Here is a 17,847-nt window from a genome sequence, read left to right as displayed (position 1 = left end):
GCTGGCTCCTAGACCTTTCCCAGGCTTGTGCAATGCCGGCTGATTTATTATAAATATGTTGTTTGCATGATAGCTGGAGGAGAGAAGCGCTGCTGACCCAGGCTGAATCTGTCCTCGGGCACTAGGTGGAACCTGTGTGACTACGTGGGATAAAATTTCTCCTCGCTGTTGCCTTTTGATTTGCAGACAGGTGAGCAATGCTTTACTCACCTTGTTACACAAAGAATCAGTGTGTACTGAACCTGTCTAACCCATTCCAATCAAATGACCTGCCTCTGAGTTTACCTGCACCATCATCGTTCAGTTATTTTTACAAACGCCATGAACTCTGTAAAGTGTGTGTGTGTGTATAAATACACACACACACATATATACACACACACACACACACAAAGAATAGTCTAGCACTCCAACTTACTGGTGTTTATGCCCGGTGCTTGTTAGCATTCACAGATTCAATGTAGTGTAGATAGCACTCCAAGGACTTCCAAGGGATAAAGTAAACTAAACTTTTATTGCCGAATACTAAAAGATTGACATTTCAGTTTGTAATCCAAACTTTCATCAGGATATATATAAACATTTGTAACAGTAGTAAGTTATTCTCCCCATAAATACTGTTCTCTCTATCGTTTTAATTTCTAGTTCTCCTAATATTGCTTATCACACAATGATAACTTTCAGTCCTGTGATCTCTTCTTCCTCCATATAGAAACCTGGTCACATGATCTATTTCCGCATTTACCTGGTGCCCATCCATATACATCTCAGCTGTGTTTTCTACACTCATTGGATTAGCACTCATTCAGTCTCAGTCAGTCTCTGTGAGCTGCTGCCCATTTATTATCCACTTTGCTTCCTGGCTTCTGTAGATATGATGTGTTAAAATACCACTGTGCCACGTTTTGCAGCAGTTGCTGTATAGATCTTTAACCAGGACATTGCTGGGATCTTCCAGCCATTCCTGGAGCTTCCTAGGTTTCTGTGAGAGAGCTGGATATCCCCCACATCGCAGCGTAGTGAGATGGACTCGTCTCATTCATTGATCACACAAACACTACTTACCCAAGTCAATGGGTCATTTCTTACTGATTCAGTCTCTTATAACATGTCTCCTGCCTCCTACAAACGTACTCTAATCACATCGTTTCTGGAGGGACTCTGCTTCACTCTCTCGGTGCATTTCCCTCTCACCTTTAATTCAGTTGAAGGCTTTTTTTACGACTCGCTAGTTCTCCTTGTCTCACTCTACTTGACCCAGTTCTCACTTCCGTCCTCTGCACTCCCCAGAGCTTGAAATGACTGTCACAACAGATACGCAGGGCCACTTCCTTCTTCTCCCCATGGCCTGGTTTCTTCTTCCTCCTTTGATGCCAATTAGCAAACTCTGCTGCAAAGTTTATAGAGTCAGGTCTCAGCTGAGATCATATCGTAGGATGTTCTCTATTAGGGGACCATTCAATACAGTTTCTATTACAGTGAATTCTAAAATAGTCCACCAGTGGCTATAGCTGAGTGGTAGAATCCACTATTTTGTCTTCAAGGACCACTATAGGCACCCAGACCACGTCAGCTCAGTAAGGTGATCTGGTTGCCAGGTCCCCCTAGGTTTAACCCTGCAGCTGAAAACATAGCAGTTTCAGAGAATGTTTACATTGCAGGGTTAATCCAGGCCGCTTCTGCGATTCTCAATGAGTAAATCGCACTGAAATGACGCTGGACGTCCTCATGGATTCCAGCATCAAATAAGATCTCCATAGGAAAGCATTGAGTAATGTGTAGCGGAGAGCTGATTTCTCGCAGCTATTCTCCACTTTAGATCCAAGGGAGGCTCAGGAACAAGTCATTAGTAAATCCACAGCAGAGTTTCCAGCAGGTAAAAAGGTTCAGCGAAATCCCCACAGCACTCCCAATAACTGGACGACACACAGTTTCAGGAGTAGAACTGACAATCGTTTATTCCAAGGTTTCTTATAAAGCCTGCTCCCATGCAAGGGAGGGAACTACAGTAATTATGACAGTAACCAATACCATTCTTGTTACCTCCCACACATCTCCTCCCCTCAGAGTGAGTCATAATCCCCTTAAGTTGTACAGTACTTTACCCCAAACTTGGATGTACCCCTAAACCATCACATATCCTTAATATCAGGGTACCGCTAGGTAGCCCTGATCTGGGTGAATATAATATCCAAAATTCACCCAGATCGGACCAGGGGTTCGGTAGTTACAGGCAGGTGAAGTTTGACCGACCGCACACGAGTTGGTATCCGAAAAGGGTTCCATGAGAATGGGCCCTGCGGTCGGTCTCCGTTCGGCAGTTAAAACAGGCATTTATAATTGCCATCCACATTTACATTCACCTAGATAGTGATTCCCTCATTCGGTACTTTATTACTACCGAATGGGGATTCGTTATGTTTCTCCGTTCGGCAGTTACGGAGCTCTGGAGGTCTCAGCGGTGTTTGGTTGTTTGAGTGTCCGATTTGAGTTCCAGGCACTCGACGACCAAACACCGCTGGGATTTTCATGCGTAAGATGGCCGCCGCCACGTGTACGCATGCCGAATGGCGGCCACCCAGATGCAATGTTAATGAGCCGGTTAACTTGCGGTTGGAAGGAATGTGAACTTTAATAGCCGGCACACTTCTCTCTGGGGTGGTCCCTCCGTTCGGTAGTTTCCATAAGTATATAGTACGGATGGAAACTACCGAATACCATACAATTCACATAATACACACACGAATAGCAATTTCAACATAGGGAAAACATATACAAACACAGTCACACAGGCATTTTGCAGGACAGGCTTACTGCATTCCGCTACATAATGCTTTTCTATGGGCGGGTTTGAATGTGCATTCGGCTCCACTCGGAAGCTGACGTCGGCGGTTGAGGAGAGGTCACCTGCGCCGAGGGAGCCCGGAGCTGGATTAAGGTAAGGCACTAATCGGAGTGCTGCAACCTTGCAGTAACACATGGTCAGTGAAGTGGGTGAGTAGCCAAAAGCGCCTGGTTTTAGACAGTCAGCGCTCATACCACTGTCCATTGAGGGCATCCTGGCAGCACCGTACATACAGCTCTCCAGCTACAAAGATGGCTTAAAGGGCAACTAACGATAACCGTGGAACACTTCATCACAATGAAGTCTGAGTGCAGTGGTCGTGTCATTTTAACAGATTTTAGTTGTTTACATTGCAGTGTTAAAAATACACCTCTAGTGGCCATCTTCCTGAGAGCCACTAGAGGCGCTTTCTCCTCCAGAAACGAGTCAAACTTGGTCCTGAAATTAAATGCTGCTCATAGCATGTGATTGGATGGCTGTGCATGTGTTGATCCAATCCACTGATTCTATAAAAGAAGCATTTGATTGGAAGAGATCGCGGAATACACCAGCACTTACCTCCCAGCGGGAGAGGGACCTATTAACCCTATAGTGCCAGGAAAACAGGTTTGTTTTACTGGCACTATAGGATCCCTTTATATGTGACATTACAATTCTCTGTTTAGTGTGTTCTGCTCTGTTGCCAACGTTTGTGTGTGTTTTCGTTTCTATATGAGCTTAAAGCTGAACACGTCTAGTCTACCTTTCCTTCCCAGACCTTACCCAATATCTGATACTGGTATAAATACAGAATTTCTTCCTGGATGATGTTTTATTTGAAGCTTAAATTTCCACAAAGGGCAACCAGACCAGATCATCTCAATGACGTGGTCTGGGTGCCATTTTAACACGGTCACGTAAAATATTGCAGTTTAGTAGATATCTGGTTCAATATTCCACTAGTAGCTGTCGGCCTTCAATGGGAGCACTGTGCATGCACTGTTGGTTCCCAGTGCCCTCTTGGCTATTTAGAAGCGTCAACATGATGTGGCTGCAGGGACTGGATCTCTGCACTGGAAAAAATGGTAAATAAAACCAAGTTCTTCCATTTATTGTTTAGAGTTATAAAACTGAAAATATTATAGCGTTAGGAATAGAGGTTTGTATTGCTAACGCTATAGTGTTCCTTTAAATCCTTTTCTGCAAAGTGGTTTGGGTTTTTTTTCCCCTGAAAAATTCAAATAATTTTTCAACACAAATATTGTGGAAAACAATTTTAAGAAATGATACTGGATCAGTTTCTGTCTGTGTTTAACATATTGGCATGGAAAGCAGTGTGAGTGTCACGGACAGTCAGAAATTCTGGTATGTGGACATAATTCAGCCATATGGGAAGTACCGGGTACTATTTCTCAAATACTGGGTTGGTCCATTGGATCCAATCTTAGTGAAATATTCACATTGATTGTGTTGGAATTTCCCAGAATTTATTTATTCATTTTTAATGCTGCTGCTTTAAAAATTAGGAAAATGCTTTCAGATGTCCTGATGCTTTATCTAATACACAGCAAGGACAAACCAGACCAGGAAGAGGCTCATCCAATCAGGAACCTCTATTCTGGTGTGTGAGCGTTTTCCTACGCCGCAGGGCTGTATGGGACATGGAGTTAAGTTGTACCTGTCACACAGCTATAGTGATCGCATGAGACGCAGACTGCACATGTGTATAACTGCTTCTCCTGGTGTAGCAGGTAACACAAGAAGTAAAAACTCCACGTTTAGATCTACAGAGCAATCAATAGCTGTGTGAAGGTTCAAATACAAATCCATGTACGTAGTTATAAACCAAGAAGCACTATATCGTAATAATGCAGAGCAGAAGGCTTAATTTATTTATTTTTTTAAGGACTTATTGAGCAAAACTAATTTAACAAACACCCGTGCTAACAAACCTAACGTACACCGTGCACTATGTAGTGTCCTTTTTAAATCCATAGTTTCGTTTATTGCACGAGAATAATCTCTGTTGAACTCTGATCTCCCCGCTTTGCCGTGCTTCGTTTTTCTTATTTATGTTTAGTAGTTCTGCGGCCCTCGTAACAAATTTAAGCAGAACTCAAACATGTAAATATCAAAAACAGGATGTATTGAGGAGAAAGCAGTTACTGTATGTAACAAGCTGTTTAAAATGTTAGTTATTAATCTAATTCGCCTTCTATCCTTTCAGTCTTTCAATGGCCACCGCTTCTCCCCGGCTGAGACCGTCATTACAGATGATCTCTGCTAATCTAACGTTTCCTCGTGGGCGTCCGTTAGCGTCTCCTCGTAGAGATGACTTGGTTCAGTGCTTTTCTATAAGGAGCGATTGCAGAACCCTCCAGGAAGCTCCTCTACTGGCTGTTTAAGTGACTGAGTGACAGCCACTTGAGGTGGCCTTTAGCGATGTAGGAACAGTCTCCCCACATTAGGCTCTGGTGGTTTTGGTGCTTGAAATATCTGTATAATATTAATGCTTAGTGCAACTACAATATCGCTGCGAATATTCACATTTTACCCGAGGCTCTTTACTGTGAGAGGATAGAAAGTAAAGTATGTTTCTATGTGGCACTGCCACGTTTTTGGAAGAGATAACTCTTGCTTGCCTCAGCCCACCCCCACTCACTCGCCTCGCTTTTAAACCGCTTACAGGGTGTGTGGGCTGTACTGCATGGACGGTCGCAGGGGGCGGTGCTATAGCTGAGGATACTGTATGGTCTTTTCTCTAACATACGCCATAAGATGCTGGAATTGGCACACACAAAAACTATGTTTCAACATGGTTTGAATGTATTCCAATTTCCATGGAATTACAATTAGTGTGGTTTTCTTAACGATTCTAATAATTAATAAGTGAACAGTTAGCTTTGACACCAGATGCCGGTGTTTAGCTTCCTTGTGTAAAGCAGGTTCTGCCAAAGTCACGCTTGGTGACTGGATTTATTGATCTATAGATTACTGATACTGTCATGTATTTCCTTTTTGTCTGGTGCTTTATAAACGCGTTGATGGGTGGCGTTTACACATTGTTTGAATGTTGGTGTGTGATGTTTTGGGTACTCGGTATGTGTTAAGTGAATGATGTGCAGATATACTATCACAGTGCACGTGATGCCAGCGAAATCACCAGGTGCTTGTCTACTGCAAGACCTTATTTCAGATGCTGGAAATCAGCGTAGTCCTTGTAACACGGTGTCCCTCAAGCCTTCTATCAGCTTCCCTAAACATCTATAGTGATTTAAAGAGGTTGTTTAAAACTTTACTTGGTGCTGTTTAGTGTTAAGCATGTTTCTAAGGGGGCAGAACATTGCATTGTATGCGGCAAAGTCCTGATCAAAGTCAATAGGAAACACAGCAGGCTTGCTGGCTCTCCGTTCCTGGTAGAGCGTGCATGCACACAGGTGGAGCTCACTGCACAGAGCAATCTATTAATGTTTGCACCTTGGGATTGGCTGCAGTTCCAACCATGTCTGTCCGTCACAAAATCTAATAATAGACAAACTTAACCACAAAGTAGTTTGAAACGTCTGAACAACTGAAAACGAGTGGTAAACTGATATTTAATAAGCGCCAACATGTTCAGTAGCGCATCCTAGTTCTGGCTAGGATACACCAATCTGACATTATGGTGTTACCTGACTCTCTTGTTTCGAGTACACCAGGAAGTGACGTATAATGTACAAAGCCTTAGTATAAAACAAGCATGCTTTTAAAGATCCACTGAGTGTTGCTTAGTATCTGTAAGTGTTCGAGTGGCTTAGCGGTACACTTTAGTGTATTTCTGAAAGGTTGTAGTAGGGTTAATCTTCCCCATAGAGCGTAATCACACACCTTTTACATTCAATACCACAACTCCAAATAGAGGCCTTATTTATCACGGGGTCTCAGCATGGAAGGTATGTGGCTCTTGGGGAATAAAACCCTCTCTACTCAGAGACTCGCCTGTTTAAAACAACCCTCCCCAGTTTTCTGTTTTGGAATGTTTTACTTAAATGATCACATTGTGACAGCGGGTTTGCTTTGCTTGGTCCGTTTACCTGTAGTGTAACGATGATTCCCGAGCGGGCCTCATCGATTCCCCATATACCTACAGGGACAGAGCTTGTAGGCTGGTCCTAGATTATTTATAAAGCCACCATGTGTTGGATTTTGTTTAAATCAAAGCAGGTTTCTTTAACCCCTTAAGGACCAAACTTCTGGAATAAAAGGGAATCATGACATGTCACACATGTCATGTGTCCTTAAGGGGTTAATCAGACAGAATTGTTAGACCTTTAACCCCTTAAGGACCAAACTTCTGGAATAAAAGGGAATCATGACGTGTCAGACACGTCATGTGTCCTTAAGGGGTTAAACATTAAAAATCTGCATGGTTTTCGTTTTACATTTGTGGAAATGTCCTGATTTTAGTGTTTTTTGAAGAATACATTCATCTATCTCGTGTCAAACATGAGTAGTTCTGTTTTGTGGAATGTTTAAGGGAAACCCCTTATTTTCCAGAGAGCGTGATATGGAGATTGGAGGGAAATATAAAACAGACCCTCGGCAAGGTGATGCACGCTTAATAACCCTACAGGTGCTGCTCCGTCAAAAACATTCCGGTGTCTATTATTAATTTGTGATTTTAAGAATCTTCTAGGCTAATATTATAATGAAAATTAATAAGAAAGCTATGACGCAGGGTACTGAGCGTTGGACCAAGGCACCTCTTCATTAGAGAATAGTATCATTCCTGTATTATGACTGTGTATGTACCGGATCTGTCACTCATTGACTTGATGTGCATCCTCCTAATCTCTCTCTCTCTCCGTGTAACGTTTTAAGGTTGTAAAGTTCCTCGTAATTTTCGTCTTTTGGAGGAGCTGGAGGAAGGTCAGAAGGGTGTGGGCGATGGGACGGTTAGCTGGGGTCTGGAAGACGATGAGGACATGACACTCACAAGATGGACCGGTATGATAATTGGACCTCCTAGGGTGAGTATGGAAAGGACTGTGTGTGTCGTTCATTTCTTAAATAACTCAAACCATGCTTGGGAAAGTAAATCCCTCTGCTGGCTAGGATTCACTTACACAAGCTGTGCAAAAAACAAGACGCCCGATAACGGGATGGTGCCCACTACTCCTAGCAAAACGTCATATTGATTTAAGTGCCCCTTTAATTTCTTTTAATCAATGAAACTGTGCATGCAACTTTTGTACATAACACAGATTGCCATATTAGAGCTTGTTAAACTTGCCATTAAAGGAACACTATAGGGTTAATAAACATGTATTCATGATCCTATAGCATTAAAACCACCATCTGGCCCCCAGACCTCCCCTTGCATCACTAAATTTAGTAAATATTGTAGAATCTTTCCTTTATTGCAGAGTTCTGCTGCTGACTCTGCCCCGATCTGCCTGCTTGGCTGACATCATCAGAAGTTATGACCTGAGCCAATCACAGTGCTTTCCCATAGGAAAGCATTGGATTGGCTTGGACTGTCAAGGAGGAAGATCAGGGGCAGAGCCAGCACAAGCCAAACACAGCCAAATAAGCATCTCCTCACAGATAGATTGAATCAATGCATCTCTATGAGAAAAGTTCAGTGTCTCCGTGCAGAGGGTGGAGACACTGATTGTCAGTCACACTGTGCATCACTGCCCCAGGATGCACCTCTAGTAGCCATCTGAGGAGTGGCCAGTGGGGGTATCCCTAGGCTGTAATGTAAACACGACATTGTCTCTGAAACAAACCGCGTTTACAGCAAAAAGCCTAAAGGTAATGATTCTACTCACCAGAACAATTACAATACGCTGTAGATGCTCTGGTGACTATAGTGTCCCTTTAAACTATTTAGCAGCGGGAATTTAATGGCAAGTTTATTCCTTGGTATTCGGTAAGCGTTTAGTGAATTATGTGGATATTCCTGTAGCCTAAACTGGCGCCCCTCACAGAGAGAGGTAATGTCACAATTCCAGTCAGACGTAGGAGACTGGTGACGCTAGGTTGTAGGTCTTTGTGCATCTGGCTACCTGCATGTTCTCTATCAGACACATTTTTTCACCTTGGTTATCTGAATGGGTCCCTATTTATATGTTTATTATTTTTAAAGCATTTCTCCTACCGCATAGAAAGCTTGTAACCAGTTGTGCTTGTTGATGCAGTGAACCCCAGTTAATTCCTTTTGATTTATGAGTCAGGGGCCCAAACATAAATCTTCTGTTGTTTTCATTGGTCATTCCAGGAATGGCTGGAAGAATGCAGCCGTGTACAAACTGCCCAGGAAAACCTACAAGAAAGGCACTTATTAATCTCTGTTTCAGAAAATGTTGTTTAGAACAGGCTTTCAATCTCTGGCCCTCCAGATGTTGCTGGGCTACAACTCCCATGATTCTCTGGCTGTCTATTTCACTCAGAGAATCATGGGAGTTGTAGTTCAGCAACATTTGGAGGTCCCGAGTTTGGAGAAGCCTGTCTTAGTGTGATCTTGGGTTTGTTTTGGCTAGGTATACACATCAAACAATGTGTGGGCTACAGTTCCAGCAGATGTATAGTTTGAGGATAAACATTCTTCCTCCAAGATCGATGGCTGCCCCAAACTTTGTAAATACTTTAGGGCTTCCATTTCCAGCCGCCATCTTTGGGATTTCCTAATCAGAGAGCGCAGCTATTACCCTGAGTGCGGTGACGAATATCCTTTAGCTGGATGATCTCCCACTTGGCTAGTTTGTGCAGGCTGTAATACAGCAATGGTTACAGAAGCCTGCCTCTACGTTCTTCCGTCGGCTTTATCAAACACCATCGTAAACCATGCATTTGTTTCTGTTTTTCTTGCAGACAATTTATGAAAACCGAATATACAGCCTTAAAATAGAGTGTGGGCCTAAATATCCGGAATCAGCTCCGTTTGTTAGATTTGTAACAAAAATAAATATGAGTGGAGTGAATAATTCAAATGGTGTGGTGAGTATTTCTCATTTTCTTTGTGTGTGGATTTAGCGGCAGGTCTTGATACTGGGGAATAGAGCGTTCTGTGGCACACTACTGTGTTATAGGGCTCCTTCAAAGGACTCGGCAGCCACCTAAACAACTTCAGTAAGATGATCTACTGTTAAGTTCCCGGTTGCCCATCCACGTATCCTCCCTTCTCCTCCGCCAGGTAACAGATAAGGAATTGCTGATTTGCTGTGTGTCAGCTCACAGTCTAATTGCAATAAAAGTACATACCAGTAATAAAAACCTTAAAGGAACAATAAAATGTTAGGGATTCAAACCTGTATTGCTAAAGCTGTATTGTACATGTCCCTTGTGAAACACGGGTCCCTCCTCCCTGTTTGTGGTGGTAATAATGAATAATAATAAATAAATCACATTTTACTTGCCATTTTTACTGTTTACATCTCTTGCTCACTTGATGTCAAGAAGGAGCTATGGTCACTTCCACGATATTCCAATCCAATGCTTCACATAGACCAGCCCTGGGGACCTGATGCACATGTGCACTATTCCTCACACGTATATCCAACTTCCCCAAAGGAAAGCATGGAATCAATGAGTTACATCTGTCAGTGAAGTGGGCGTGTGTCTAGTGGCTGTCGGGAAGATGTGTTATAAAGGTGGACTTAACTACGCAGGGTTAAAAACTGAAGGACCACGGCACCCAATCCACTTCATTAAGATGAAGTAGTTTGGGTGACTAGTGACGCTTTAAGGTCAGACTAGAACCCAAATAAAGATTTTTTTTTTATTTTTATTTTTTCTGAGAGTGTGAAGTCTTTTTTTTTTTTTTTTTTTTTTTTAATTCTTTATTTTTGCGTGCACGTGATTAACAACGTTGTTAACTGAGCCATAACAGCTCAGGTTCTCGTTTTCCAACATACAATAAAATATGGCAAATATGATAATGCACATTTTTAGGGATTATAATAAGTACTTTTCAATGGTATAATACAGTAGGATTTTCACAAGTTTGTTAATCGCTAGCTAAGGATATAATGTAATGTTGCATTTACATCTAGGCTATAACAAGGTTAATTATTATGATTATCCAAAGATGCAGCTTACAGGATATTACATATTACAGGTGGGTTACACAATTAAACAACGATAAGTTACACAATTCTTCGCATTATAGTGTGCATGTGTTGACAGTGTACCTGCTCTACCCCGATAACCGATTAGCCCGATTAATCGCTTGGTGATGTTGCGCTTGTGGTCAGTGCCTACAGATTCCACGAAAGCGTCGTGTCTGAAGGCTAGTGGGGAGCGTGTGGGAATGTAATCTTTTTGCGGGTATACTGATCTGTAGTAGTGTGTATATGCGCGTAGTGTGCTCGCGTGTATTGTTCCCCGGTGTGTTCCCCTAAACAGAAGCTATCAGAAACTTATCCTCTAATAGAGTAACATCGTTTTGTGTACCAGGTTGTAGAGTAAGACGCTGTGTCCTGCTAGTCAGAGAATATGTGAGTATTCGCTGGGGTCTACTCTCCCTTCGGTTTGCCCAAATTGTGCGGTTTCTGAGGCTGTAGGCAAGCTGGGCTGGCTATGCGTTATTCACGGGGCAGTTTTGGTTTGCCTAAAATCAAAGAATAACCTGTAGATAACCCGCTGTAAGTTAGCGATAATAAAGGAAAAATTAAGGTAAACAATCAATTGCTCGTGCAATGTGCGGTAGTGGAGGAGAAAGGGATAACATATATGGCCCTGACCTTATCTGCAGCTAGTGTATAGGACATTGCACTCCTTGGCGCTCCGTACAGCACCCGGTTTCAAAGCAATTAACATGAAATAGACAGGTTAGCCTAAACATAAACAAAAATTTTACAAATGAATGCAGGCTGTTGGGTCTAACGTGCTTGGAGCATCGTTAAGATTGCCGGTATTAAAGAGTCATAAACCTTGGCGGGGTAAAGTCGGGTCAAGTGTGCCATAACAGTCGGCGGGATGTCTCCAATCGTGATCTGGGGTGAGTTGGATCATCAAGCATCAGAGGTGAGGCGTACGTTGAGCTCATCGACAAGCTTAGTATGTATAGTTGGTTAGTGTGAGGCCTCACCCTCTCCACCCGAGACTCCGTGATCAGGAACATGGTGGGGGGGCGTGGACAGTTAGGTTTGTCGGCTGTGGTTTAAGGTATTGTGTGATAGTCTCTGTAATTAATGTCCCTTACGGTGGGGTAAAGTTCCAAAAAACTCACAGAGGCCTTCAGGTTGTAGTAGGGATGGTGGATGTTCCGGCTTGTCCTCTGGGTACAAATTCGACTGCGCTTGCATTTTCCCAGCTTGGGGGGTTCGGGTGTTTTCCCTTGGGCGCTGGCTGGGGCAGTGTAGTCTGAGGGAAGCCGAGCAGCCTCAGGATCGCCGGTGCTTCCTGCATACAGTGTAGCTTGTGTGTGTTATCGCCCTTCGTTATCACCAGAGTGTGAGCCGGGCCCCAGCGATATTGAACATGTTGCTCCCGTAGGAGTGATGTGAGCTGCTGCAGAGATCTCCTCCAGGCCAACGTAGCCCCCAAAAGGTCTGCATAGAACGTTAAGTTCGTGCCCTCGAAAGGGTAGGTCGGCTGGGCCCTAGCCGCTGTCAGGACTGCGGTTCTGTCCCTCTGGGCTCGAAACTGCAGGATGACATCCCGGGTGGCCGATTCTGGGGCCTTAGCTGATTTTGGGATGCGGAACATGTCGTCCAGCGTCACCGCTTTGGCATGCTTTGGAGTGAGCATTACCGTGAGGAGCCGTCTCACAAAATGGGGCAGTTCAGAGTCCGTTACTGCATCTGTTATGCCTCTGATCTTGAGATGCTTCAGCCGACGCTTGTCCTCCATCTCAGCAAACCGCAGGTCCTGCTGCTTAGATAGGTTCCTCAGCTCTCTAACCTCCTGCTGTAAGTCTTTGAGTTGTGTTGCTTGGGTTTGCGTGGAGTGTTCCACAGCCCCGAGTCGTCCATTGAGGCCTGTTAAGGTGTCCCGGATCGAGGCCACCTCTGCCGATATTTTTTTATGGTGGTCCGCCATTAAGGCACTGATGGCCTCCATGCTCACCGGTGTAAGGGCTGCGGCTGGAGGAGGGGGCTGTTGTCGGGTCGGTGGTGACTTGAGGGTGGCCTGAATAAGCTCCCCTTCCGCTTCATCTGATGATTCACTATAAAAATCCGAACATCCCCCATGGAGGGACGCCATGTTAGGAGTTGAGGCTTCTCGGGCCCTCCGCCACATCTCACCTATATCCGTGCCCGGGTTGGTTTTTTCAGGCTTCAATTTTTTCGTTTTATGCCCCATCTCGTTGGGATGAGTAGCTGAGGCTCGTGTGAAGTCTTTTTTAATGAATTTATCTTGCCATTCTAAGAACAACAACAACTTTGCAAAGGTTATGTTGCAGAGATCACCCTGTACCTGTAATTGGGAAGAGTGGCATATTAAAATGCCACAATAAAGCAAGCCTTCGAGCTTAGATGTCAGAGGAAGAAATACTAATGTTTTAGTTTTTTGGTTTTTTTTACAATTTTTGTTTTAATGTTCTCTTGAATTAGCTGTAGACACACACACTACCAACATGCACGCAAAAAACACAAACATACACAACTCCACATGCACACAAAATACCACACAGCCGTATATATACTGCCAAGAAGGAATTTTTTCCTAGTATAATAATAATAATCTAGACGTGAAAACTGATTAATAGAAAGTGTTGGGTTAGAACTGCAGCAATTTTAACAAATACATCTCACAGCTATAATGCCTTTTGAGGCTGTCAGGCTGTATGGAACGAGGGATCTGGGTCGCCTGTATTAATTTAGTTCAACATGAGCTGAACTCTTCCGGATCGAGGGAGAGTTCTGCTGATTGTTGTACCTAGCCTGGCTCACTAAACAACGAGCCGGGCTATGTGTAAACTGATACAAGCTATGGCTAATGATTCTTCTTGAATCATTGAACATAAGTTACTGACTGTAGATTTAACGGAAGCAATTTTATATGCCAGTACTGTGTATCTTTAGAGTGTGCACTTGGCAGCCAATCCTCTCTCTGCGATAATTTGTTAAAGAAGCCGGCTATATTAAAGACAAGGTAATAATACAGAGGTCCAATTTGTTTGTTTTTAATTGCAATATAATATAAACAACATACATTGTGCAAATCACCTCTTCTCTTCCCAGGGGGAGATCTGCCTCCATTGTCCAAGGGAAGACTTGCCACTAAAGTGACCGGTCATCTAGTGTGCATACCAAGTGTAATGTTCTAGGCTTTGGGAGATATAACCCAGCACTTTTATTAATTCATGTTTCCCTTTCTCTCTCTTTTTATTGCAGGTGGATCCCAGAGCCATATCAGTTCTAGCAAAATGGCAGAATTCTTATTGCATCAAAGTTATTCTGCAAGAACTACGGCGTATAATGATGTCTAAAGAAAATATGAAACTTCCTCAGCCGCCTGAAGGACAATGTTACAGCAATTAAAAAAACAAAACAAACAAAAAAAACACAACAAAAAAGGAAAAAAAAACACACAAAAAAATTCATGCCCAATTTACATTGAATTTAAGCTGTCTTCATTTTTCACAATAGTAAATTTTCTAGATACATCTTGTAGACTTCAGAGTACTGGAAAGGAAGTTCCCAAGATAAAAGCAGTTTATCTTGAGTGACTGTAAATTGATACGAATATATACATATACATACATATATATGTGTGTGTGTGTGTATATATATATTTTCCTCGTGCTCCCTATTTAAGCTCTCTTTAAGTTGTGCTATTACATAATCCCATCACGTCTAACCACTGTCTGCCTAGTTATAACTTCTGTTCTCAAGAAAATCTATTTACATTTATTACTGTTCAAAAGGAGTGTGGTAAATACCTCGACTGTGAAACGTATCACACAATCACATTGCTGCAAATTTCATTTTAGGTAATTTTTTTGTTTGCCTGATTTTATTCTATTTGCTTTAGACTCATAGTCCCAAGCTATCTCTAAAATGTCCTACAAAAGGGTCCCCCCCCATCTCTCCATTTTTATTTTTTTTCCCCCTTTTAATTTTTTTTTTCGTGCGTGTGTTCCCGGCTGCACACCGGGTTTCATGGACTACTAATGGAATGCGTGCTAACCTGGGTCATCCTTTACCTCCCCTCTGTGTCGTCTTTAATAAATGCTGAATGTGGCAGATTGTGGGTTGTATTTCTTCTTTTATTTTTTTATATTGAAAGGGATGATCTGAACGCCTAACCCTACAGCTCACTCTTTTGTGATTATGGTGTCAGGAGTCACCTAGCGCTGTCAAAACATTGATTAATGGTTAGATACTTACCTGGCCGTGTCGGGTGCCTGTGATACTTCTAGTCTGCACTGATATGCTAAAGTGGAAGACCAGCAGACTAACTTTGTAGATGATAAATTTGTCGAATGCCAGCTGTCTTGAACTGATTCACAGTTTACTATGGGATGGCGCACGACACTCCTGGCACCTTAAACACGATGGAAAGCTGTAGTGGTTATGGTGCTTAGTGTATCCTTTAAGATTGTCAAACCTTCAACACTTCTGCTGTCCTATGATTATTGCTGTACCCATTCTAAAAAGACTACAAGAAATGTTTGTTTTTTGAGGAGTCTATTTAAAAAAAATTGTTACTAATTTTACTTTTTAACAGCTTGCAAGTTATGACGTAGTGATTTTTTACATGACGCAAGATGTTTTATAATGTACATTGTGATCTAGAGTAAGTTTGCGTGGACTTGGACAGAGGAACTGTTCATAAAGGTTCAAAACTAACCACTAACTGCTGTACTCACGCAGAGTAAACAAAAAACTGTTCACCCTCTGACCAGGTGAGCTTTGGTTATCACTGCTAGTATGCGGTTACCGAGCTCCTCCTGTCGGAGAGGCCCATGCCGAGCTCCTCCTGTCGGAGAGGCCCATGCCGAGCTCCTCCTGTCGGAGAGGCCCATGCCGAGCTCCTCCTGTCGGAGAGGCCCATGCCGAGCTCCTCCTGTCGGAGAGGCCCATGCCGAGCTCCTCCTGTCGGAGAGGCCCATGCCGAGCTCCTCCTGTCGGAGAGGCCCATGCCGAGCTCCTCCTGTCGGAGAGGCCCATGCCGAGCTCCTCCTGTCGGAGAGGCCCATGCCGAGCTCCTCCTGTCGGAGAGGCCCATGCCGAGCGCCTCCTGTCGGAGAGGCCCATGCCGAGCTCCTCCTGTCGGAGAGGCCCATGCCGAGCGCCTCCTGTCGGAGAGGCCCATGCCGAGCGCCTCCTGTCGGAGAGGCCCATGCCGAGCGCCTCCTGTCGGAGAGGCCCATGCCGAGCTCCTCCTGTCGGAGAGGCCCATGCCGAGCTCCTCCTGTCGGAGAGGCCCATGCCGAGCTCCTCCTGTCGGAGAGGCCCATGCCGAGCTCCTCCTGTCGGAGAGGCCCATGCCGAGCTCCTCCTGTCGGAGAGGCCCATGCCGAGCTCCTCCTGTCGGAGAGGCCCATGCCGAGCTCCTCCTGTCGGAGAGGCCCATGCCGAGCTCCTCCTGTCGGAGAGGCCCATGCCGAGCTCCTCCTGTCGGAGAGGCCCATGCCGAGCTCCTCCTGTCGGAGAGGCCCATGCCGAGCTCCTCCTGTCGGAGAGGCCCATGCCGAGCTCCTCCTGTCGGAGAGGCCCATGCCGAGCTCCTCCTGTCGGAGAGGCCCATGCCGAGCTCCTCCTGTCGGAGAGGCCCATGCCGAGCTCCTCCTGTCGGAGAGGCCCATGCCGAGCTCCTCCTGTCGGAGAGGCCCATGCCGAGCGCCTCCTGTCGGAGAGGCCCATGCCGAGCGCCTCCTGTCGGAGAGGCCCATGCCGAGCGCCTCCTGTCGGAGAGGCCCATGCCGAGCGCCTCCTGTCGGAGAGGCCCATGCCGAGCGCCTCCTGTCGGAGAGGCCCATGCCGAGCGCCTCCTGTCGGAGAGGCCCATGCCGAGCGCCTCCTGTCGGAGAGGCCCATGCCGAGCGCCTCCTGTCGGAGAGGCCCATGCCGAGCGCCTCCTGTCGGAGAGGCCCATGCCGAGCGCCTCCTGTCGGAGAGGCCCATGCCGAGCGCCTCCTGTCGGAGAGGCCCATGCCGAGCGCCTCCTGTCGGAGAGGCCCATGCCGAGCGCCTCCTGTCGGAGAGGCCCATGCCGAGCGCCTCCTGTCGGAGAGGCCCATGCCGAGCTCCTCCTGTCGGAGAGGCCCATGCCGAGCTCCTCCTGTCGGAGAGGCCCATGCCGAGCTCCTCCTGTCGGAGAGGCCCATGCCGAGCTCCTCCTGTCGGAGAGGCCCATGCCGAGCTCCTCCTGTCGGAGAGGCCCATGCCGAGCTCCTCCTGTCGGAGAGGCCCATGCCGAGCGCCTCCTGTCGGAGAGGCCCATGCCGAGCGCCTCCTGTCGGAGAGGCCCATGCCGAGCGCCTCCTGTCGGAGAGGCCCATGCCGAGCGCCTCCTGTCGGAGAGGCCCATGCCGAGCGCCTCCTGTCGGAGAGGCGGTAACATCTGTAAAGTAATCTGCTTGCTTTGTCTCATTCAAATAGAAGAACCCTATTCACTAAAGTGAGAATTTCAAAGCCTGGCAATTTGGCCTTAAATTTGAAATTTACTTTGAATTCTTACATTAGTAAATATTCTTATGAGTGCAGATAACTGGGGTTTTAATCATTAAACTGACAATAGGTAGAAAAAACTGATCCGTAAAACTCGAATCTCCTCACTCTGCCTCGGTTACGGTCTGGTTATTTTAGCCTAAAGTATGTAGTTTAGATTTTAATTTCCTACCATTCAGAGTTTAGTGAATAAACCCAGCGATGAAACCAGTTTACCTTTTTTAAAACCAAGAAAACCAATCCGCTTCCTGTGTTTCTTGTTACATTCTAAACATTTGTCATGTTTGTACGAAGTAATGCAGAACACATTCACACGTATTAAATATGACAAAACGTTACGCACAGGTAAAGCTTTTATTGACAAATTCCGTTAAAGTGTAAGCTCCCCGACCAACATAAGGGGAAACCACTGAGTTA

General features: G+C 45.0%; 1 protein-coding gene across 1 annotated transcript in view; it reads left to right on the top strand.

Moving 5' to 3' along the window:
- UBE2V1 (ubiquitin conjugating enzyme E2 V1) overlaps positions 1-15,000 on the top strand; it is a 29,511-nt gene extending 14,511 nt beyond the window's left edge. Inside the window, exons 2-4 of the mRNA XM_063459676.1 lie at positions 7,685-7,833; positions 9,680-9,805; positions 14,149-15,000. Coding sequence (XP_063315746.1) covers positions 7,685-7,833; positions 9,680-9,805; positions 14,149-14,295 — 422 coding nt within the window. The 3' untranslated portion in view covers positions 14,296-15,000. The remainder of the gene's footprint in view (positions 1-7,684; positions 7,834-9,679; positions 9,806-14,148) is intronic.
- Positions 15,001-17,847: the final 2,847 nt, after the last annotated feature.

This window comes from Pelobates fuscus, chromosome 6 (genome assembly GCF_036172605.1).
Source record: "Pelobates fuscus isolate aPelFus1 chromosome 6, aPelFus1.pri, whole genome shotgun sequence".
NCBI lineage: Eukaryota > Metazoa > Chordata > Amphibia > Anura > Pelobatidae > Pelobates > Pelobates fuscus.
Note: the sequence above shows the minus strand (reverse complement) of the source record. Positions and strands in the feature narration are given on the sequence as shown.